This window comes from Microcaecilia unicolor, chromosome 11 (assembly GCF_901765095.1).
Source record: "Microcaecilia unicolor chromosome 11, aMicUni1.1, whole genome shotgun sequence".
NCBI classification, from domain to species: domain Eukaryota; kingdom Metazoa; phylum Chordata; class Amphibia; order Gymnophiona; family Siphonopidae; genus Microcaecilia; species Microcaecilia unicolor.
In genome coordinates, this window is record NC_044041.1 from 16,020,543 (window position 1) to 16,045,695 (window position 25,153).

The 25,153-nt window shown below is 43.0% G+C and overlaps 1 protein-coding gene across 1 annotated transcript in view; it reads left to right on the top strand.

Moving 5' to 3' along the window:
• POLE (DNA polymerase epsilon, catalytic subunit) overlaps positions 1–24,448 on the top strand; it is a 141,659-nt gene extending 117,211 nt beyond the window's left edge. Inside the window, exons 38-50 of the mRNA XM_030218300.1 lie at positions 8,506–8,726; positions 8,896–9,100; positions 9,895–9,967; positions 11,206–11,306; positions 12,533–12,658; positions 15,140–15,272; positions 17,041–17,203; positions 17,995–18,126; positions 18,622–18,815; positions 19,433–19,633; positions 19,776–19,901; positions 20,865–20,954; positions 23,628–24,448. Coding sequence (XP_030074160.1) covers positions 8,506–8,726; positions 8,896–9,100; positions 9,895–9,967; positions 11,206–11,306; positions 12,533–12,658; positions 15,140–15,272; positions 17,041–17,203; positions 17,995–18,126; positions 18,622–18,815; positions 19,433–19,633; positions 19,776–19,901; positions 20,865–20,954; positions 23,628–23,750 — 1,888 coding nt within the window. The 3' untranslated portion in view covers positions 23,751–24,448. The remainder of the gene's footprint in view (positions 1–8,505; positions 8,727–8,895; positions 9,101–9,894; positions 9,968–11,205; positions 11,307–12,532; positions 12,659–15,139; positions 15,273–17,040; positions 17,204–17,994; positions 18,127–18,621; positions 18,816–19,432; positions 19,634–19,775; positions 19,902–20,864; positions 20,955–23,627) is intronic.
• The last annotated feature ends 705 nt before the right edge of the window (positions 24,449–25,153 follow it).

Below are 25,153 nucleotides of genomic sequence, written 5' to 3' on the forward strand. Positions count from 1 at the left end.
CAGGCCTTCATTACCATCATCTTGTCTTCAGAACCCTAAACACAGTTAACTATTCCTTCCCACCTTTACTTCACAGAATGATGCAAAGAACGAATCACGTTCAAAGTATGTACCCTAGTTCATAAAATTATCCATGGAGCTGCCCCAGCCTACATGTCAGACCTAATAGACCTGCCACCCAGGAACGCAAAAAAATCTTCTCGAACATTCCTTAATCTTCATTTTCCCAACTGCAAAGGTCTGAAATATAAATTAATGCACGCCTCTACCTTCTCCTATATGAGCAAGCAACTCTGGAACGCGCTACCATGCAATTTGAAAGCGACCAATGAACTGGCCAACTTCCGTAAATTATTAAAGACTCATCTCTTTGAAAAGATATACCACAAAGATCAAAACATGTAACAACCTCCAAATATACCCAGAAACGTCGTAACGCGTCTAATGTCTTATAATGTCTTCTGCAATATCACTATCTTATATTCATGACCATGTAACCCAAAATCCTTCTGTAAAACCAAATGTATATCCTCTTCTTATTTCCAGTATCCATGATGTATTGTAAGCCACATTGAGCCTGCAAAGAGGTGGGAAAACATGGGATACAAATGCAATAAATAAATAAATGTTTCACAAACAGGAACATCTTAACCTGTTTTCAAAACATTACATAATGAGATTCAATCCTTATCTCTATAGGAAGAGTGTATGCTAGTATATCTATATTTATCCAGACACGTCAAGTTACCCAGTTCCAGGCTAGACGTTTTGGCCAATCCTGATTTTTGAACTTAACATCCTGAAGCAGTGTCGGATTGTAGTGCCTCATCCTGCCTACCGAAATCAGTACTGCAAGTCCCATAATGCACCAGGATGGGGGTGATCAGAAATCTAGGACTGTCCAACATCTCCAGTCTGGAACTAGACAATGTGGTATCTTTCTGTGCATCTAAATAATCACAAAATTCTCAAATCCCAAATAATGAACAACATAAATGATGATTATTATTAGCGCTGAACACCTGGCACAAAGAGACAGTCCCTGCTCAAAAGAGCTTACAATCTAAATAATAGAGTGACAGACAAGACAGTTACGGATGAGGGAAGTACTGGGTGAGAAGGAAGGAAGGAACAAGGGAGGGCAAATGAGTAGAGGCTAGGAGCCAAAAGCAGCAGTGAAAAGGTGGGATAATGTGAGTAATGTGGTCAATGAAAACCATCTCTCTAGCAAATGTAATGACAAATACCGTCAAACCACATGGAAACCTCAGGAGAGAGAAAATAGTCCAGCTATTTAAATCAGCTTAATAAAGGTATCACTAGAGATGTAAAAAAATAACTTCTTATTATTGTTGAGGTTCCATAATATTAATAAATGCACTTTTGCCTCTTGTAATTGAGCCATCTTCTCACTGAGGATATGAAGCTAGAAGAATGGTCTAAGGTTTGGCAATTAAAATTCAATGCGAAGAAATGCAAAGTGATGCACTTAGGGAATAGAAATCCTCGGGAGATGTATGTGTTAGGCGGGGAGAATCTGATAGGTACGGACGGGGAGAGGGATCTTGGGGTGATAGTATCTGAGGATCTGAAGGCGACGAAACAGTGTGACAAGGCGGTGGCCGTAGCTAGAAGGTTGTTAGGCTGTATAGAGAGAGGTGTGACCAGCAGAAGAAAGGAGGTGTTGATGCCCCTGTATAAGTCGTTGGTGAGGCCCCACCTAGAGTATTATGTTCAGTTTTGAAGGCCGTACCTTGCGAAGGATGTAAAAAGAATTGAAGCGGTGCAAAGAAAAGCTACGAGAATGGTAAGGGATTTGCGTTACAAGACGTATGAGGAGAGACTTGATGACCTGAACATGTATACTCTGGAAGAAAGGAGAAACGGGTGATATGATACAGACGTTCAAATATTTGAAAAGTATTAATCCGCAAACGAACCTTTTCTGGAGGTGCGAAGGCGGTAGAACGAGAGGACATGAAATGAGATTGAAGGGGGGCAGACTCAAGAAAAATGTCAGGAAGTATTTTTTCACGGAGAGAGTAGTGGATGCTTGGAATACCCTTCCACGGGAGGTGGTGGAAATGAAAACGGTAACAGAATTCAAACACGCGTGGGATAAACATAAAGGAATCCTGTTCAGAAGGAATGGATCCTAAGGAGCTTAGCCGAGATTGGGTGGCAGAGCCGGTGGCGGGAGGCGGGGATAGTGCTGGGCAGACTTATACGGTCTGTGCCAGAGCCGGTGGTTGGAAGGCGGGAATAGTGCTGGGCAGACTTATACGGTCTGTGCCCTGAAGAGGACAGGTACAAATCAAAGTAGGGTATAAACAAAAAGTAGCACATATGAGTTTATCTTGTTGGGCAGACTGGATGGACCATGCAGGTCTTTTTCTGCCGTCATTTACTATGTTACTATGAAGATGAAGAAACAATGTGACAAAGCAATGGCTGTGGCCAGAAGGACGCTGGGCTGCATAGAGAGGGATATAACCAGCAGAAGAAAGGAGGTGTTGATGCCCCTCTACAAGTCGGTTGGTGAGGCCCCACTCGGAGTATTGTGTTCAGTTTTCGAGGCCGTATCTTGCTAAAGGTGTAAAAAGACTGGAAACGTTGCAAAGAAAAGCTACAAAAATAGTATGGAATTTGCGTTGCAAACCGTACGAGGAGAGACTTGCCAACCTGAACATGTATACCTTGGAGGAAAGGAGAAACAGGGGTGACGTGATACAGACGTGTATTAATCCGCAAATGTTTTCCGGAGACGGGAATGTGGTAGAACTAGAGGACATGAATTGAGGTTGCAGGGAGGCAGACTCAGGAGTAATGTTAGGAAGTATTTTTTCACGGAAAGGGTGGTAGATAAGTGGGATGCCCTCCCGCGGGAGGTGGTGGAGATGAAAACGGTAATGGAATTCAAACGTGCGTGGGATAAACACAAAGGAATCCTGTTTAGAAGGAATGGATCTTCGGAATCTTAGCGGAGATTGGGTGGCAACGCCGGTAATTGGGAAGCGAAACTAGTGCTGGGCAGACTTCTATGGTCTACGCCCTGATCGTAACGGAATAGATAAGGATGGGCTGGAGTGTTTAAGGGGCTTCGACGTTAGCTTCAGAACTTTTAGTACAAGAAGAGTGCTGGGCAGACGTCTACGGTCTGTGCCTTGAAAATGGCAAAGACAAATCAAACTCTGGTATACATATAAAGTATCACATACTATGTAAAATGAGTTTATCTTGTTGGACAGACTGGATGGACCGTTCAGGGCTTTATCTGCCGTCATTTACTATATTACTATGAGACACACACCCCCACCCCGATCTCTTGATTTTTTAAACATTTTTTAAAATTTGTTTAAAATCTTTAAAAAATTTTTAAAGAATCTATAACAGTAATAGTGTACCGATGAAGAGGTTGATGTTTATATATATCGCCACGTAAAGCCTGTAAGGGTGGTGGGCGGTGAACATCACTGAGGTCACTTTGATATATGAATGTATGAATGTTTTATATATATCTATGATTTTGCTGAAGGATGGTCGAGAGAATATAGACGTTTAAGTATCCATTGAGAAGAAATGTGGGAAGAGACTGACTGGTTTCAGGAATTTTTATAAAATAATAGTACAATATAGCATAATGTAAAAAAATAAAGTTTAAGCCATTCTACAATCTCCAACTACAGCAACCAGTCAAAGTCGTTTTACCAAAAATTTCATGAACAAATAGGTTTTCAACATTTTGCAAAACAAATTAAAATTACATTGAATCTGTATTTCTACCATTTGGCAGTTTGACATGAAAAAACAGTATTTCCTTATCGTCTTCTCCAGACCATTCCCTGTGAGTGGGTAATATGCACTCCTACCAGCAGAGGGAGACTGAGAATTATTGAACAGCGCTCCTGTATAAGGGACTCTGCCTGCAACCCTGACCTCCTCAGTATTTCTCAGTCTCCCAGCAGAGGTAGATGCTGTGCAACCCTGCTCCAGGTTTTTTGGTGGGTGCACCGGTTTTGGCCTCTTGGTTTTAGTTAGGTTTACAGGTTCCCTTTAGGGATCTTGCTTAGTGGTTTAGTTAAAAAAAAAAAAAAAAACATCCTTGGGAGAGAAACAGCTGCATTGGTCTCGGGCTCTTGGCCCCTGCTGCGCCTCTTTTGGGGCATGTACACTCCGGGTCCCTCCCCCCCCCCCCCCCCCCCCCCCACACTCCCCTCTTCCCTTAGTAGTGCGCCTCGGCCTTCTCCCAGAAATTTCCTGAACAAATAGGTTTTCAACATTTTGCAAAACAAATTAAAATTACATTGAATCTGTATTTCCACTGTTTGGCAGCTTAATATGGAAAAATAATATAATATTTAATATACCGTCTTTCAAATGTCAGTATCAGGGCTGTGTACAGTACAAATTCAAGAAATGGTAAAAACAATAAAAGTATAAAAAAGTAAAAGCAAACAAGATAAAATCTGACAACAAAGAGGAAATACAAAAGGAGGGAGAATGCATTGTACATCAACATAATCCCAAAAGACTACAATTAAGCCAAAGATGCACAAGGTGTAGATGTTCCTCTCACCTTTCTAATGAGGTTGTGTCTTGGTCCTTGGTGGGATGAAAATCTCCAGGCTGTCATTTACTGGCACGATTGCAGAGTTATAGAACATGATTGGCCTTGAAAGCTAAGTTTGAACGAGATTTAGCAATGCTGCTGGGGGTGGTGGGGATGTTCGGCTGATTTTATTGCCTGAAGATGTTGGGAGTCCCTGTGGCAACACTGTTAAAAGTTAGGTACAGTGTTTCTGTGCTCTGCTTCCCTCCACAGCAAAAAAAAAAATGGGGCAGACCAGTGTGTTAGAATTTCAATAAAATGTATTCACCACAGATAAACAAAAACACTCTACACGCCCGATATGGCCATGTTTCACCTGCATAGGGGCTGAATACAAACCAGCTGGTGTGATGCAGGATATTCACCTGTCTGGTATAAAATCAGGCAGAGTATTGAGCAGCTTTTCCTCAAGCCTGCCATAGCCTGTCACAAAGGCTGCTTGAATGTGTATGTGAATATCCTGTACCACACCCTGCTGGTTTGTATGCAGCCCCTGTGCGGGCGAAACATGGCCATGTTGGGCGTGTAGAGTGTGTGTTTTTATTTATCTGTGCTGAGTAAATTTTATTGAATTTCTAACACGCTGGTCTGCCCCATTTTTTTTTTTTTTTTTTTGCTGTTTTGCATCTTGCGGATCGCTTGCCTGTTTGCTTTCTGGGCTCTGCTTTCCTCCTGCTGAAAGTTTTAATGCTTTGCAGAGGTCAGGGCCCTGAATTTGAGCTTATGCCACTGGTTATGACAATATATTGACATAGCTTATGACCAGTTATTTACTTGTTTTCTGTTCATTCATTTTTGTAAAACTTCTTATGTTATATAAACATTTTGTGCATCAGACTTGCGTTTATTAAAATTTATAACCTACTGTGTCCAATGATTGCAGAGGGTTACAATCAAACATACATAATAAAAGCATGTAATAATGAAGTCCCTGATGTTATAGCATCTTTTCAGTCTTTTTTTGTTAGTCCATTGGCACTACTTATTCAGACCGTCGACATTTGTGCCTACTCATATGCTGACGATTTTCTTTTAATTCATTATACTGATGCATTGTCAATCTGCATCCCCTTCAGGATTGTTTGGCTGAATAAAGATCATCTAATTCTCAGTCCTTATAAAACAGTATCCAGCTGGATCACTGGTTCCTCTTCTGTTCCTTCTGTAATGCCAATGTTTTTTTGATAGAAGGGTTACTTCTGTCGCTTCTTTCAGATACCTTGGGATAATCCTTGATGCGGCGCTAACTTTTACAACTCGGATATCTCAGCTCATGAAAACTGGTTTCTGTTTTCTCCGTTGTCTCTGATCTATTCGCAGCTTGGTAGACTCATCTTCACTTTGCTGTTTGTTCTATGCATACATCAATTCTCGTTACGATTATTGCAACTCTGTCTATTCAGGTATTATCAAAGCTAATTTGAAGTGTCTTCAAACGCTTCAAAATACTGCTGCCCATATAATTTGTTACGTAAAACGTTATGATCATGTATCTCCACTCTTACAATGTCTTCGCTGGCTTCCCATTGAGTATCGCATAAAGTACAAAATTCTTGTACTAACGCAGAAAAGACTCTATACTAACACTCCTTCCAGTTTGGCCATTTTGATCATTCCTTAGACACCCTCCTGTACCCTTCACTGATAATAGGCTCATTTTACCTCACCCCTCAAAAGCTTGATGGGAGTCCACCCAGTCATCTGCTTTTTTTTTCTTTCTTGCACCCGCCCTCTAGAGCTCGTTTCCCCAACACTTGCGACTTCACTACCATTCTTCATGTCGAGCATCACTGAAAATCTGTTTCTTTAAAGTAGCCATCAGACTCATGTCCATTCCAGCTGCTTTTTCCTGCAATGAGGGGTGGAAACTCAGTTATGACTGAATCTCAGCTTTTAATGAACCACCTTGTAGATAATGGTTGATTTAATTTGAGTTGAATATTGAATGAGTAATTCTGTTTATACATTTATTTGTCTGGGCTTGAGTGAATGGGCTTTCCTATTTATTTTTGGCGTTTATTTTAGCAAACTCGATAAACTAACATATAAACCATCTGGGGATTTAAGATCAATGAATTGATGTCTATTGGACCTTCCAAATCAGAAACAGGTTTGACTCTGTGAAACTCGGGAGTGCATTACCTCTGAATTTACAATTAATTACCAACACACAGAAGAATTTAGGAAAAGGCTTACAACTTTTTTTTATTTTCTCTAGCATGAATGCATAATGACACTCTGTAACAATATTATATTAATTGTCTTATTTACATAAGTCTGTGATATTGTGTTTTGTGTATCAGAAATATCTTAAATCTTATCCGATACACTATAGGAAACCAATACAATACTTGTACATAAGTACATAAGTAGTGCCATACTGGGAAAGACCAAAGGTCCATCTAGCCCAGCATCCTGTCACCGACAGTGGCCAATCCAGGTCAAGGGCACCTGGCACGCTCCCTAAACGTAAAAACATTCCAGACAAGTTATACCTAAAAATGCGGAATTTTTCCAAGTCCATTTAATAGCGGTCTATGGACTTGTCCTTTAGGAATCTATCTAACCCCTTTTTAAACTCCGTCAAGCTAACCGCCCGTACCACGTTCTCCGGCAACGAATTCCAGAGTCTAATTACACGTTGGGTGAAGAAAAATTTTCTCCGATTCGTTTTAAATTTACCACACTGTAGCTTCAACTCATGCCCTCTAGTCCTAGTATTTTTGGATAGCGTGAACAGTCGCTTCACATCCACCCGATCCATTCCACTCATTATTTTATACACTTCTATCATATCTCCCCTCAGCCGTCTCTTCTCCAAGCTGAAAAGCCCTAGCCTTCTCAGCCTCTCTTCATAGGAAAGTCGTCCCATCCCCACTATCATTTTCGTCGCCCTTCGCTGTACCTTTTCCAATTCTACTATATCTTTTTTGAGATACGGAGACCAGTACTGAACACAATACTCCAGGTGCGGTCGCACCATGGAGCGATACAACGGCATTATAACATCCGCACACCTGGACTCCATACCCTTCCTAATAACACCCAACATTCTATTCGCTTTCCTAGCCGCAGCAGCACACTGAGCAGAAGGTTTCAGCGTATCATCGACGACGACACCCAGATCCCTTTCTTGATCCGTAACTCCTAACGTGGAACCTTGCAAGACGTAGCTATAATTCGGGTTCCTCTTACCCACATGCATCACTTTGCACTTGTCAACATTGAACTTCATCTGCCACTTGCACGCCCATTCTCCCAGTCTCGCAAGGTCCTCCTGTAATCGTTCACATTCCTCCTGCGACTTGACGACCCTGAATAATTTTGTGTCATCGGCGAATTTAATTACCTCACTAGTTATTCCCATCTCTAGGTCATTTATAAATACATTAACAATGGTAACGAAGATTCAAAATAATTCCCCCTCTCCCCCCCCCCCCCCCCACAAACAATACTGCATTTTGGGCTGTCTGTAATGCTCTTAACACACTCATTGGTAGTCCTATACATAAAGCATTACAGAAGTTCAAATGTGACACCACTAAAGCATGAAAGATTGTATATAGGTTTTTGAAATTTCAAATAAAGTTTTACAATGCATCATCAAAAGTTTATTCTTCAGAATTGTTCAAGCAAATGTCTTTAATAAATGTATATTCACACAATACATTAATTGCTACTTGAGAAAAAATATTTATTTATTCCCATTTTTTGCTCCCTCATTTCAAAACTCTACATCACTACCCTCAAGCTGCCCAAAATTGTGTGGGCTGTGATACAGCTGCTGTCAAAGGCATTGTTTTCTTTGCAGTCTTGGTTGTATTTGTAGTCTTGCTGTGATACAGGGCATTAATGATTGATAAGAGCACGGAGTTGATGGCAATTTCTGTTTGTAGGTATTATCACATTCCGGTTGGGAATCTTCCAGATGATATCTCCACGTTTGGTTCTGACTTGTTCTTCTCTCGTCACCTCCGTCGACACAACCACTTGCTCTGGCAGTCGCCGACGTCACGACCGGATCTTGGTGGCAAAGAGGCAGATGATAACCGCCTAGTGATGGAGTTTGACGATAAAGCTTCAGTTGAAATCAACAACTCAGGGTGCTATTCCACAGGTGAAGGGAGGAGATGGACAAGCAAGATAACAGGGAAAGGAAGTAGGAGTTTGGGTCTTGAGGAATGATTGAGAGGAGTCAGGTTATTGGGGCATCTGTGAGTCAAGGTTAGGGTTAAACTCTCGAGGAGAGGGTTTTTCTGTTTCATGAGTAGTGGTTTCTTTGTTAGTGTGTATGGAGCTGGATATTCAGAGCCTGGCAGTGAATACCATTCTACAGTCCCATCACATCAACGACATGGAGGGTGCATCCAGTATGGGGATCAGCTTTGATGTGATCCAGCAGGCCTCTCTGGAGGAGATGATGACTGGGAACCAGGCAACCAGCTCATTGGCCAGCTACGATGAAGCTGCACTTTGCTCCAACACGTTCAGGTATGGTATGTGACATTTATAGCTCCTGTGTGGTATGATGAGGCCAGGCTAGATTTTGCTGATGAAGCTGTTCTATCTAGAATTGATCTAAATGTTGTTGGATATATCGTAATCACTTTTCACCTGAATAAGAAGGATAGTTGCATTATAAGAACAGCATTTAAAGAAAGGCCAAGGACCAGGAATTCCCCTGGACTGAATGGAGTAGAAGACCTGGTGGGAGTGGGGGCTTAGCATTGTGTATGGTAGGGGTGGTATTTTGGTTTCTGGTCTTTGGCCTGACAGGATTCTGAAGGCTTAGTTGATGGCAGTCCTTCTGTTTTTCTTTAACATTCCTCTTTTTTTTTTTTTTTTAATTTTAGTGATTTGTGTAAGGCAGGCTTGCCCAAGTTCAGTCTTCGAGGGCTGAAAACATACGCGTACTGTGGAGGTAGTGGGCATACAAAGCACACTCATGTGTATTAGGGAAATCATGAAAATCTGGCTGGTTTGCAGCCTTTCAAGACTGAACTTGGACAAGCCTGATGTAGGGGTCTTTTTTTCTCTACAGTTCTCTTCCCTTGGATTTCCCTGGCAAAATTCTGAAGGGTGTGAATGGGGCAGTGATTAGTGTGATCTATATTTGTTATGTTTGTTGCTTTTTTTTCCCCTTATAGACTATAATACTTGCGGGGGGGGGGGGGGGTGTACTGTATCACTGTCCCAGTTTCTTTGGCAGGATCCTGAAATTCCCAGTGGTATTGGAAGGCAATAGTTTTTGTGTGTGTGAGTAACACTCTTGATTCCTTTGGCAGGATTCTGAAGAGCATGGTGGTGGGATGGGTAAAAGAGATCACCCAGTACCATAATGTTTACGCAGATAACCAGGTGATACACTTCTTATAATTTCCTTTTAGAACAAAAAACAGAAGAAACCAGCTTTCGCAAGGAAATCAACAAGAAACAAAACAGCGAAGATGACTAACAAAAACAAAAAATAAAAATGAAAAATATGTATTAAAAACGTCAAAATTTGAAATTAATCATAAAATATGTATTTAAAAAAATAGATCCATCAAAATCAAAAATTGCATAAAAAAGACAACACTTTGGATGTAAAAATGAAGAATCAACTTTATTAGCCAAACGGTAGCAGGGAGAAGGGGACTCGACACAGCTGTGTTTCGGCCGTACTGATTCTTCATTTTTACATCCAAAGTGTCGTCTTTTTTTTATGTAATTTTTGATTTTGATGGATTTATTTTTTTAAATACATATTTTATGATTAATTTCAAATTTTGACGTTTTTAATATATATTTTTCATTTTTGTTTTTGTTAGTCACCTTCTCTGTTTTGTTTCTTGTTAATTTCCTTTTAGAAACACATCAAGAAAGCTGCAATAATAATCATAGGCCAAATCAACACTACTAAACAAAGTGGGAAAACTGCTAGAAAGCCTATATTTAAAATCCATATTGGAGTGGGGGAGAGAGAGAGAGAGAGAGAGGAAAATTATGTTATAATACAATTCAGGAAAAACAAAGGATTGGATAGTTTTTCAAGCCATGCCTGGGTCAAAGAAAATATAATTAAAATTTAATCAGGCACTTACATGGCACCTAAAAAGAAAAAAAAAAAAAAGTAGCTCCCAACATAAACTTTGCCCTTTAACTGAACACACGTTTTCCATCACTTTTGAGCAGTTCTGGAAATATTTTAAGTAGTGGAGTGTGGTAGCTGTGTTAGTCCACTCTTAAGGTTATCAATAGAAATCAAACAAAATAAAACATGGAAAAGAAAATAAGATGATACCTTTTTTATTGGACATAACTTAATACATTTCTTGATTAGCTTTCGAAGGTCTCCCTTCTTCCTCAGATCGGAAATAAGCTGACAGTGTATATAAGTGAAAACATTCAAGCATTACTATGACAGTCTGACAGGGTGGGAGGGTGGGGGTGGGTCGGAGGTATGCATGGGGACATCAAAGCATATCATTGATATTCTAACAGGATGGGTGTGGATAGGTGTGGGGTGATCAACAGAGAAATACAGCTTTATGGTTTATAATGGGCTAGGAAACCCAGATCCTTGTAATTTCTGACCACAAAACATCAAATTCTAGGTGATGCATTTTTACCGCTGGCTGGGGTCTCCATCTTCTCTGCTGTATGACCCAGCTCTCCATCGAACGCTGCATGGTATGATGAAGAAGCTGTTCCTTCAGTGAGTAACTCAAGTAGAGGTTGTTTTTAGAGGTTTACTAGCTATGGAGAGAGGGAGATACATACCATTTTCCTAGGAAGGTTCATATGGTTATTTATAAAATGATCCTTCATGTGTTTATTTCTTCAGCAGCTTGGACCATACTTGCATTATTTATAGTTCTGGTCTTAGTTTGCAGAGTGTATTCACTCGCGGTGAATGTCGGCACTTTGCAAGAGCTAGAGGCCCAATTGAGCTGAGGATTACTGAGTGACTTTTCCTTCTGTGGCTAACGAGGCAGCATCCTTTATATCCGCATTCCTCACTTTTTTTTTTTTTTTTTTTACAAAATTGTGTTTTTGGTAGCTATTCATTTGTAAATGGCTGCGGTGAGACTTGGAGTGGGTGGAGTTGGGTATTCTGTTCTGTATGGGAACTTGCAAGCTTATTAACCAGGGGCGTAGCCAGACAGCAGATTTTTGGGTGGGCCTAGGCAAGAAGTGGTTGGGCACAAAATGTTCTCTCCCCCACCCCCACATCAAAAAAATATCTCAGCTGGTGGGGAAATGCTTCTCTCCAGTCGCCACTTTGGTAGTCTGCAGCAGGCATGCGCTGAAAACTGAGCATTCGAAGGTGCCAGTATTGTGGAGAGCAGCATTTTCATTACCATGTGCTACTGTTGGATGGGCCTGAGCCCTCACTGTTATCAACCCAGGACAGCACAGAATCAATAACAAAAACAGACTTTGATAAGCAATTTTTTTTTTAAACTTATAAGGCTTCTATGGCTGGCAGCTTGGGATAAGCAGAGACAGGAATAATAAGATAGACTGGATGGCAATATCTTACCAAGGGCGGGGTAGTGAGGGCGGTCCACCCCAGGAGCAGGCAGCAAGGGGGTGCGTGGAGCAGGTGTGCGACTGTCGGCTCTGACGTTATTTCCTGGTTCAGGGCAGGGGACCTACAGAATCGACAACCGTGCGCCTGCTCCACACACCCCCTTGCTAGGAGGAAAAGGTGGGGTGATGTGCTTTGGGGGGGGGGGGGGGGGGGGGGCGGTGCAGCGGTGGCTCGTCCCGGGTTGCGAACATGCTAGGTACGCCTACGCTGGATGGATCAGTTGGTCTTTATGTACCAGTATCTGCTTGGAGTAGAAGGAGCATATTTTATTTTTTTTGTCTGACAAGCTGTCTGTTCCTAATTTTTTCTTTACCCTTTTCTTGCTCTTCCTCCGATCCTACTATCAGACTTGTGGCCGAGTTTAAACGCCTTGGTTCTTCTGTGATTTATGCAAATTTCAACCGTATCATTCTCTGTACAAAGAAGAGGCGAATTGAGGATGCCATTGCGTATGTGGATTACATCACTAAAAGGTAAGAGGGATGAAATCCCCCTCCCCTTCCAAAAAAAAAAAAAAAAAGATATGCAGCATATAGTGAGGGATTGATATGACGTTCGGTCTCCTTTGCTGCTCTTTCGTTATGGATTTCTCTCTCCGAGCAAAACAGTCCTACTTGAAATTTAGAGTTTCTTGGAAGACCTGTCTCTTCTCACTGGTTTTTTGGGGCCATTTAGTACAGTAGGTATTTACTGACTCTAGCTTTCCCATCAGCAATTGTAGTTCATCCTTTTCTTGTTTATTTTGCTGATCAACAATTGTGATGACCTTTTTTTGAAAGGCAGTATATCATAAATACAACATAGACTCTCTGTATATACCCTCCACTGTTTGTGCTTACACCATATATTGAGGGCAGTGGTTCTCAAGCCTGTCTTGAGGGACAACCAGCCAGTCGGGTTTTCAGGGAGATTTGCCTATAATGGAGGAAGTAGGCATACAAATCTCTCTCATACATATTCATGAGAAAGATCCTGAAAAGACAGTTTTGAGAACCACAGCTAGAGTAGCTGGCTGAAAACCAGGGAAGCGAGAGTTCATATCCTACCTCTCCCACTGACCTGATCTTGGGCAGGTCACTTGACCTGCTGTTGTTTCAGATGCAATCTTAGAGCCTCATTTACCAATGTGCATTAATTTGAGTTAAGTGCCTTCAAGATACAAATGAAAATCAAATATCAAATGTTTTCTGTTCTGTGGAATGTGGAGGAAAAAAACAGTGGGGACCTCTGTAGCACACATATACACACACACACACATATTTAAACAGGGAACTGGTTAGGGAGGGGGACCGAGATGAGTGAACACAAGTAGGGGGGGGGGGGGATGGGACTTGATATACTGCCTTTCTGTGGTTTTCTGCAACTACATTCAAAGCTGTTTACATATATACAGGTACTTTTGTACCAGGGGCAATGGAGGGTTAAGTGGCTGCTGATCTGCAAGGGCAGGCTTCTGTTTCTGTGAGTCTGATGTCCTGCATGTACGTGCAGGACGTCAGACTCACGGAAACAGAAGCCAGCGCGGCTGCGTTGCTGATCTGCAAGGGCAGGCTTCTACATGGAATGTTGCTAGTGGAGGAGTAGCCTAGTGGTTAGTGCAGTGGACTTTGATCCTGGGGAACTGAGTTCAATTCCCACTGCAGCTCCTTGTGACTCTGGGCAAGTCACTTAACCCTCCATTGCCCCTGGTACAAAATAAGTACCTGACTATACTATGTAAACTGCTTTGAATGTAGTTGCAAAAACCTGAGAAATGTACGTGCAGGACGTCAGACTCACGGAAACAGAAGCCAGCGCGGCTGCGTTGCTGATCTGCAAGGGCAGGCTTCTACATGGAATGTTGCTAGTGGAGGAGTAGCCTAGTGGTTAGTGCAGTGGACTTTGATCCTGGGGAACTGAGTTCAATTCCCACTGCAGCTCCTTGTGACTCTGGGCAAGTCACTTAACCCTCCATTGCCCCTGGTACAAAATAAGTACCTGACTATACTATGTAAACTGCTTTGAATGTAGTTGCAAAAACCTGAGAAATGTACGTGCAGGACGTCAGACTCACGGAAACAGAAGCCAGCGCGGCTGCGTTGCTGATCTGCAAGTGCCGACTTCTACATGGAATGTTGCTAGAATAGCAACATTCCATGTAGAATCTCAAATAGGGAAAGGGAAATGGGACCTTTCTGAGGTTTTTGCAACTACATTCAAAGCAGTTTGCATATATTCAGGTACTTATTTTGTACCAGGGGCAATGGAGGGTTAAGTGACTTGCCCAGAGTCACAAGGAGCTGCAGTGGGACTTGAACCCAGTTCCCCAGGATCAAAGTCCACTGCACTAACCACTAGGCTACTGTGCAGGAGACCGAGTTAGGCAGTGTAGTCTGGAGCTGTTCTTTTGAGACCCAGTGCGAGGGGTGCCAGAGATTTTGTGCTGAGAGGGAGGGGCAGGAAGTAAAAGAGAGGAATCCTTTTGGACCCACTGGCATATTTTCTGGTTGCAGTGATGCCTGACAAACTGATTTTTTTTTTTTTTGCAATTCCTTTGTGATAAGTGTTTGATTTTTTTATTTTTTTAGAGTTTTGAGGAAGGAAGGTTTGACTTGGGGAACATAATCAGCTGCAAAACACAGACTGACTTTTGCCTTCCTGCAGATTGCATCAAGCAATAGTTGTACAGTTGAAATAGGCTGATTCAAAGGAGGAACCTGGTATAACCGGTTTAATGCACTCCCGTCACGTATCATCCTTGACACATTCTCCCTCCGTGGCGTAGTAGTTGCACCCCTTGTGATTTATTGTTAGCGTGGTGCAAAGACATAGGATTTTCCATTCTCTGTTTTCTTTTTTTTTTTTTAATCCTGTGTTCTACGGTTTCCTGACTTTTCTCCTTGTTTTAGATCTAGTTCTTGCTTTCTTTTTATGCCATGATTCTTAAACATTTCTTCTGTTTCTTCTCCTTCCAGTATACATTCTCGTGAGATTTTCCACTCGCTCACCATCTCGCTTTCCCGCTGCTGGGAGTTCCTGCTGTGGATGGATCCAGCAAATTATGGTGGCATCAAAGGAAAGATTCCACCTACTGTCCATTATGGAGAGGTGAGAGAAATGGTATGGTATCTTATAGCGCTTTATCTGCTCTTCTGAGGGAAAGCCATTGAATAAAAAAGGTGACTGTTATTAGGAGCACTCTCAGGGATCAGTACCAAGAAGTGCAAGATGTCATTGGGTTTCCCTGTCAGTACCAACCAGAGATGAGTATGCAGATTGAGCTTTGGGAGGCCTTGCAGTTTTCAGTACCCAGTATGATGATGGGAATTTATTTATTTGTTTGTTACATTTGTATCCCACGTTTTCCCACCTATTTGCAGGTTCAATGTGGCTTACATAGTACAGTAGAGGCGATCGCCAATACCGGTATGAACAAATACAAAGTGAGGTTATGGCGGAGTAATGTTCAAGTGTGATAACACACATTGGGGGTCATAAGGAGGAAGTTAGGTTATGTCCAGTACAAACTTTTATATTGTTGTGTTGCGGGGTTAAGGCATTTAGGTTGGATCGTTAGGGTATGCCTTTTCAAATGTACACACCTTGCTTAGGGATACCTCACAGATGTCTGTCTGCAGCGGGTACTTGAGTGTTGAGCGCCACCATTTGAGACCCGTGACTTTTGGGCGTCTAGATGGCGGCATTCTAAAAGTCCTTTGCTTCTCTCTCCCCCCCCCCCCCCCCCCACGCCACTGACTTCCAGTATTCATTGGGAGCAAGGCCCTTGCCTGCTTACTGCTGCAGCTGGGGGGCAGAAGGGAAATCTGGGCTGTTTCAGCTGGTGCCTGTGAGGGAGGACTGTGCTCCAAAATGGTGATTCCCAAAGGTTCTGCTTCAGTCTGCAGCATAGGAGTGAGGGCACTCTTGCTGAGTTCCAAACATTCCTTAAAGCAGTCTGTGGCAGAACAGAGACTCTTGTGTGTAGGCAGGGTCACGGTGCACACTGAAGCCAGTTTGTGAAATGACTGTTTTTTCTTTAGTCTAATACAGATAGCAAGTAAGATGCAGTATACTTTTGAAAACTTGTTGTTTCTGGGCTCTGATTGGCCCAGGAGCTCAATTCAGCTAGGATGTACTGGCTTTTTTCTCCAGTCTTAGCAAGGGAGAAGAGAAAGATCTCTTTTCTGAGACCCTTTGAACAGTTATATTTGATAACATGCAAGCAGCTATATGTCCTGATCTCCCCAGGTACTATTTAGACAGTATACAAATGTTTAGTGTTATAATTGATCCATATTTCAGTTACCTGTTATTGTTTTGCTGATTACACCTTTTCTGTTCATTGTTCTAATTTTTAGTTTATTGCCTCTGCTTGTCTGGACTAACTAAGAATTCTGGAGGTTTGTGTGTTGGGTCTGCAAGTGCTTTCCAGGAACTGTGGGATCACCGAGAGTGTAACCTAGAAATCACTGGGGATAATTTGAGAGTTGGAGACTCACCCAGAGGCGGTTGGGACCCTGTCAGTAAGAGGAGGATGCTAGTTTAGAACACAAGCGGCAGATGCAAGCGGATCTGAGCTGTGCTGGGGATAGACCCTCTAAGTGGCTGCGGGGTATCCCCAAGTGTGTGGCTATGCGTTTTGTGACAAAACTAATGTTTCTCTGTAACAGCTTTAAACTTAAACATGTACCACCTGCTGGCCAAACTAGAGAAATAAACTTCAAGAAATAATTAATACAGTTTACAGGCGTAAAACCCACTGTCTGTCACAACATACACATAAAGTAATACAGACACCAATACAAAGATATACAGTATAATAAAATATACATCAGCCCCCAAAAATGACAGCAACATCTTTTTTTTTTTTTTTCAGAAAGAGAAGGCGGGACACCAAGAGGATGATGAGGGGAGTGAGGATGAAGAGGCAGTTCAGTCAGAAGATGATGTGGAGGATTCACTAGAAAACAACTGGAACATTGTTCAGTATCTGCCCCAGGCAGCCTCCTGCCAGAACTATTTCCTAATGATTGTATCAGGTGACTTTTTTCCCCCCAGCTGTTGTATTGAGCACATGGACATCCTACTACTGCAGAGCACCTAATCTAGACCTTCTCCTTTGTCTATCCCATCTTACTACTACTACTATTTAACATTTCTAAAGCGCTACTAGGGTTACGCAGCGCTGTACAATTTAACATAGAGGGGACAGTCCCTGCTCAAAGAGCTTACAATCTAAAAGACAAGTGAACAGTCAGTCCGATAGGGGCAGTCAAATTGGGGCAGTCTTGATTTCCTGAACAGTAAGAGTTAGGTGCCGAACGCAGCATTGAAGAGGTGGGCTTTAAGCAAAGACTTGAAGACGGGCAGGGAGGGGGCTTGGCGTAAGGGCTCAGGAAGGTTGTTTGTTCCAAGCATAGGGTGAGGTGAGGCAGAATGGGCGGAGCCTGGAGTTGGCGGTGGTGGAGAAGGGTACTGAGAGGAGGGATTTGTCCTGTGAACGGAGGTTACGGGCGGGAACGTAAGGGGAGATGATGGTAGAAAGATAGTGAGGGGCAGCAGACTGGGTGCATTTGTAGGTAAGAAGGAGAAGCTTGAATTGAATGCGGTATCTGATTGGAAGCCAGTGAAGTGACCTGAGGAGAGGGGTGATATGAGTATATCAGTTCTGGCGGAATATAAGACGTGCAGCAGAGTTCTGAACAGATTGAAGGGGGGATAGATGGCTAAGTGCTCTCAAATGGATGATTCTGTTTATAGCATGATTTTGCTTTTTTTTTTCCTCTGACCTTCCTCCTTTTTTTCTTTGTTTTTTTTTTTTCTTGACCAGCTTATATTGTAGCTGTGTATCACAGTATGAGAGAGGAAATGAAGCGCAATGCCCCTGGATGTACTCCTGTCAAGAGAAAACAGACCAGTCAGATATCCCAGGAGGCTGAGGCAGATGCTGGTGCTATGCCAGGTCGGAACTCTTATTGCATTGGGCTGCGCAGGCCAGTCATCTCTTGCTGTTTTTCTCCCATTTATCCCCACTTTTATGGACATCACAACCAAAACACCTACCAAAAGAAACAACAACCATTTCAAATAAATAGAAGCATTACTCAAAAGTTTACTGATTTGAAAGAGCTTTTGAGTAATACTATTTGTTTGAGATGGCTGCTGTTTTCTTTTGCTTTTGGCAGACATATGTATGTATGGCAAGATTGTAATTTAATATTTTTGAGTATGTTGATTTGTTTTTTTTGTTTTTATTTGTCTTAATGATATTGTGTTTATATTGTGAGTTGTTTAGAATTGTAAGATAATAAGGAATATAAATGTTTTAATTAAATAAATAGATGCATATAGCGTGGGTGAATTTACTTAAATCTCTCGTGTTCTTTTATCTACAGTTTTCTCATCCTTTTATGTTTATTCGCTTGTCTTCTGTTCATTTTTGGTCTTTGTCATTCAGGTATGATCACCTTCTCTCAGGATTATGTTTCCAATGAGCTCACCCAGAGCTTTTTCACGATCACCCAAAAGATCCAGAAGAAAGTTACAGGCACCCGTCATGTCACCGAGTCCTCTGAGATGTTCCCAGTGTTACCTGGCTCATACTTGCCGCTCAATAACCCTGCACTAGAGTTCATTAAATACGTTTGTAAGGTGAGACAGGCATTAGAGGATGATCGAAACTAGGTTTTGAAACCGGCCCATCCCCACCCCGAGCAGTACCTCTACCCTGTAGTCTCCCCCGTCCCAAGCCTACCGTCAACCATGGTGGTCTAGTGGCCTAACCAGGGAAGAAGCGAACCTCCAGTTCCTTTCTGCTGTCTCCATTGTCAGAATGGCTGCTGAGACCTTTAGTGGCATTCTCATGAGACTACCACCAAAAATTGCAGCAGCCATTTGGACAGCGGAGACGGCGGGAGCAGGCGCGACTGGGGATCACTTCTGCCCCAACTAGGCCACTAGAGCACCAGGGCTTCTAAGGTAGGCCCTCTACGAGTTGTGGGAGAGTGGTGCTTTTTGTTGAGGGGGGGGGGGGGGGCTAGTTTTGATTTCAGCTGAAAATGCATGGGCATTTTTGGCCGAAACAGAATCCTAACCAAATCCAGATTTCAGGCTTATCTGAGTAAAATGGAAATGCGGTCGGCCTTTAGTAGGCATCCATTCTTTTATGCCATTAGAGCCTGATAAAGAGGCTTCACGTATAAGGACCTTTTCTGTGGAAGTGGCCAAGTGTGTGATGTGATTTTTATGTTCTCTCTGCTACCTTTTAGGTCCTGTCTTTAGATACTAACATTACCAATCAAGTGAATAAGCTGAAACGAGACCTCCTGCGGCTGATTGACATTGGTGAATTCTCAGAGGATTCCCAGTTTAAGGATCCTTGTCGCTCATACATCCTGTCAGAAGTTATATGCAGGAACTGTAACTTCTGTCGGGATTTGGACCTTTGCAAAGACCCTTCCACTTTGCAGGTGAGAGTGTGACTCACTGTAGTCAATTTTGGGAGCTGTGGACACAGAGATGGATATACTGTTTCTGTTTTGTTTTGTGGTATGTTTCATGCCGTCTGCTCAGCCTCCTTTTGGGTGTTTTCCTTCCCCTTTCTCCATTCAGGATGGGTCTGCACTACCCAAGTGGATTTGCACAAACTGTCAGGCAGCGTATGATTCAGACTCGGTTGAGATGGCTTTGGTGGAGGCGCTACAGAAGAAACTAATGGCCTTCACACTGCAGGACCTGGTAGGTAGCATTTCCTTGCTTCTGCCTTTCCCTACCACCTAGAGGGGATTAGAAGTATCGCTCCGTGATGCGACCACACCTTGAATATTGTGTTCAATTCTGGTCACCGCATCTGAAAAAAGATATAGTGGAATTAGAATTAGAAAAGATGCAGAGAAGGGCAGCGAAAATAAGGGGGATGGGATGACTTCCCTATGAGGAAAGGCTAAAGTGGCTAGGGCTCTTCAGCATGGAGGAAAGACAGCTGAGGGGGAGATATGATGGAGGTCTATAAAATAATGTGTGAAGTGGAAAGGGTAGACGTGAAGCGTCTGTTTACTCTTTCCAAAAATACTAGGACTAGGGGGCAGGCGATGAAGCTAGAAAGTAGTAAATTTAAAATGAATCTGAGAAAACGTTTCTTCACTCAATGTGTAATTAAACTCTGGAATCCGTTGTCAGAGAATGTGGTAAAGGTGGTTAGCTTAGCGGGGTTTAAAAAAGGTTTGGCCAGCTTCCTAAAGGAAAAGTCCATAGACCATTATTAAATTGACTTGGGGAAAATCCACTGCTATTTCTGGGATAAGCAGCATAAAATGTATTGCACTTTTTCGGGATCTTGCCATGTATTTGTGACCTGGTTTGGCCACTTTTGGAAACAGGATGCTGGGCTTGATGGACCTGTGGTCTGTCCCAGTGTGGCAATGCTTATGTACTTATCTCTTGAATCAGATCCTTCTCTTTTTTTTTTTTTTTTTTCTTTTCCTCTTTTCCATTTTGCTCTTTGAACCTCTTTCTGATTAGAATATAGAACTTCGTTTTGGATCCGATTCCATTTCCTTCCTCCTGGCTACCTCCCATCTTTTTGCTCTATGGTTCCTCCTCTTCTTTGATAAGTTGGAGAAATGTTTCTCTTCCCAGTGTCTGCTCCTGCTCTTGTCAGCTAGTGTTGTCTGGATTTTAACCTTGGACACCCTTTTTCAGGTCTGCATGAAGTGTAAAGGGGTGAAGGAAGCTAATATGCCCATATACTGCAGCTGTGCTGGAGATTTTGATCTTGCTATCTCCACAAAGGTATGTGAGCACACCGCTTTTCCCAGTGCATCAGGTGAATATTTAGTTTGCCAGGACCAGTGCGAGAGCATTTACACGAGACACTTATACCCCGCAAAATCCCAATGGAGCTCTTTGCGGTTCACAAAAGATTGTGTCACTTGATCATTGTCAGAGAGCTACAAGTAGAATACATTCACATTTCATTTCTCCTTTAAATTGGTTAAAAAGGTACGTTTTATGAGCTTTTCTTAAAACTTTTAGATTGAGTCAACACTTGACTATTTAAAGGTTGTAAAGCATTTCAGTTCTTGTCAGATTGGAATGAAAAGAAACCATTAAAAACTGATCTATGAATTACTCCCATAGGACTGGGGTATTGTAATAGTGATGCCAGTCTGTTAGAAGAAGCAGAATTTCCCTGAGAAGAGACTACCAAGTCAGTTAAATACTCAGGAGCTAATCCATTTAAAATTGAAAAAAAGTAAGTGTGTATAGTTTAAATATAACCGGAGCCCTGAGAGGCACCCTTGGTGGACCTTCAGCTGAGCAACCCCTCCCCCACACACAGTTAACGTTTGAAAATGAATATGTATTAAATGTTTTACATTTATACTAGTAGTATACGTGGAAAGTAGAAATACCTGAAAACTCATCCTCCCCTCCCCCCCCCCCCCCCCCCCCCCCCCCCATTGCACAGATCTTTTTTTTTTATCATCAGGGGTGGCCCAAGGCATTCTAATGCCTGAAGTGAGGGATGAGATCCTGCCCCCTCCCCCTGAATCCAACATAGTAACATAGTAAATGACGGCAGAAAAAGACCTGCATGGTCCATCCAGTCTGCCCAACAAGACAAACTCATATGTGCTACTTTTTGTGTATACCCTACTTTGATTTGTACCTGTCCTCTTCAGGGCACAGACCGTATAAGTCTGTCCAGCACTATCCCCGCCTCACAACCACCAGCCCCGCCTCCCACCACTGGCTCTGGCACAGACCGTATAAGTCTGCCCAGCACTATCCTCGCCTCCCACCACCGGCTGGCTCTGCCACCCAATCTCGGCTAAGCCTCTTAGGATCCATTCCTTCTGAATAGGATTCCTTTATGTTTATCCCACGCATGTTTGAATTCTGTTACCGTTTTCATTTCCACCACCTCCCGCGGGAGAGCATTCCAAGCATCCACTACTCTCTCCGTGAAAAAATACTTCCTGACATTTTTCTTGAGTCTGCCTCCCTTCAATCTTTCCCCCTTCTTTCCCCAACTCCCACCCCTGGTCCACAGTCTGGCATCTCCCCCCCCCCCCCCCCCCCTTCCTCAATCCCCTTCCCCCAAGTCTACCTTCTTTTTTTTTTTGTTTGTTTGTCAAAAGTCATCGGAGGCAGCAATTCGCATACGTTGCCCTGCCGCCGGCACAAGCTTCTTCTCTGTAGTGCGGCCCGCCTCTGAGGAATGAGGAAGCTATGTCAAAGAGGCGGGTGACAGGGCAGCGTATGGGAATAGTTGCGCCGACGACGTTTTGCAAACAAACAAAAAAAAAGAAGGTAGACTCGAGGAAGGAAGGGGGGAGAAGCCAGACTACGGCCAGTGTGGGAGGTGGAAAGGAGAGATGCAAGCAGGCCGGCCAGCTGGTGGCGGCAAGATGCTGCTCCATGAAGAAGTGCCGCCAGAGGCCCCCCCCCCCACCTCAGGTGGCCTAATGGGTATTACACTCGGGCCTTTCCAGAGGGAGGGAGGAGGGCAGGCTGAGAAGCAGCAGTTGCTCCTCTTAGCTTTTCGTTTTCAGCTCTGCTTCACAGTGAGAAGGGTCTGGACAGTGAAGGGGTGGGTGGGGCGAGAGGCAGCTGTTCAGGAGGAAAAGTTATAGTTTATTCAGGTTTGCTATACCGCCATTAGCTAACTCGCAGATCATAGGGGACAGGAAACAAGGCAGCAGTGGCTACTCTTTCCTTCTCTACTTCTGCAAGGGGAAGGAAGTGAAGGCTCTTCCTTCTCCTAAACACTGCACAGGACCTTGTGGGTGGGAGGAGGTGGGACACACTGACAGCAGCTTTTTAAAAAATGTATTTCCTCCAGTCTCTTGCAGTGATAGATCCTATAAGAAGGCAGAGAAGCAGCATTGATTTGATCCCCATACTTGCAGAATGTATATTGGTGCCACCGCCTAGTTTGCCTAATCATTGCACCTGGCCTGTAACTACCTTTCAGGTTGAGGCGGGGCATGCGTTCCCTTCATTTTTTGTTTTTTGTTCTTTTTAATCTGGATGTTCAAACCCAGCTGCATCTCTTTAGAATAGATTTGACCCACTGGGTCACCCTCTGGGAAAAGAAGGGAATAGAGTCTTCCTTTTCCCTCAGTTGTTTGCCGCTTTTCTCATAGTTCTCTGTCCGTCTGACTGTAAATCGGTGTTTACAATCCCCAGTCTGTATTCTGGAATTCAGAACCTCTTTAATAACATACATGTAACATAACATAGTAGATGACGGTGGAAAAAGACCTGCACGGTCCATCTAGTCTGCCCAACAATTTAAATTTATCTAAGAACTGCTGTCCTCACATGTCACCTTAGCAACACTGTCCAGGCTGTATTGGCTCAAACAAACTCAAAAGTGTCCTAAAAACAGTCTGTCGAGTTGGCATGTCTCCTGTAACAGCATTTCCCCCCTTTTTTTTTCCCCTCTTTATTCCACAGGTATTTGTAGAGCAGATTTCTGTATTTAAAAATATTGCCCGGCACTACAACATGCCATACCTGCTGGAGATGATAGAGTGGCTGCTGCAGATGAATCCTCGCCTCCATTCACACAAACGTTGACATCAGTCTTCCTTGTAATAGGTTTTTCTGATACAGGACTGGTGAACACCTGCGGCCTGTTTATCCAGTGGCTACTGACTGGCTGTTCCTCCAGGAGAAAGCGGGTCATGGTTATGACCCTGTAATCCCAGCTCTGTATTAGAGCTCCCAGGAGTAATGCAGAGAGCAATAAACCACTGTTTCTCTTGGAATAAACAGAATTTCAACCTTTGAATGGACAAATAAGGAAAGCTTATTTTATTTTATCGAACCCCTGTAAAGTAAAAAAAAAAAAAAAATTAATTGAAATCTGCTGTTGTACAGTTGGAGGAAGGCATGGGGAGTTGGCAAATCCAGCGGGAAATCAAGTCAAATGTCATTTAATGTGACTTTTAAGCAATAATGTACAACATAGTTGTATGTGTGAATTTTTACAGTTCTGAACATGCCAGGAATAAATCCCCAGAAATGTGGCTCACCCCAAAAATGAGCCAAAAGGTTCTTCTGGGAGATAACTTCGAGAAGGCAAATACTCTTGATCTTAAATTAATTTCTGCAGGATGGAAGGTGCTCCTGACATTGCAGGTGAAAAAGAGGCAGGATCTCCTGGAACTTGGACATTTTTGAAACGAGTTTGTGGAGTTGTTTTCTATGTATATTTGGTTGAATTCCTTTCCTTTTTATTCTGTTAATTTGTATTTAATAAAAGTGAAATGTTCTCTTTTACGGAAACAAAAATCTCTTGTTAATTTATGCCACAGTAGCCTTGAGTCCTGGTGACCAACTCAGTATTTTTGTTTGCTACTGGACTTCTGCCCTGCCGCTTTCCAAGATGTAACGTAGTAGATGACGGCAGATAAAGACCTGAACGGTCCATCCGGTCTGCCCAACAATTCATGGTTAAGCCAGCAATAAATGTGGTGTAATTAGCCTCCTCAGTGGAATCCAGTTTGCTTGCTTCTCAGTTTTTGTTCTTTAATCATCTGTGATAGTTTTCAGACTCCAAAAAGCTGATTAATAAGCTGGTGCACAGTTGGATCCAAGATGGCGGATTGAACCTGTAGCGGGTCCTCCACGCTTTCTTCGTTTTCAATTTTGAGAAACGCCAAAACGCGGGGGGAAGCCGGCAGCCACGGGGACCCCAGGCCGGTGTCCTGCTTTGACGGCAGGTTCTATCGAATCCTGTTTGAGGAGGTCTGGAATGTCTGAGGGATCGGTGGGTAGCACGTTTGCGATGCCCAGTGCGAGTGGAGGCCCTGGTACAACGCCGGTGCTGGATGTGACCTTGAGCCCCGATCCAAGAGCTCCTCCCCTGCAGCCCCGTAGCACAAGTTCTCCGATGTTGGCAGCGTCCTCTCAGCAGCCAGGAACAGAAGCTGAGGTTGAACGTGTGGGGCCTAAAGAACAAAACCAGGGAGCTAAAA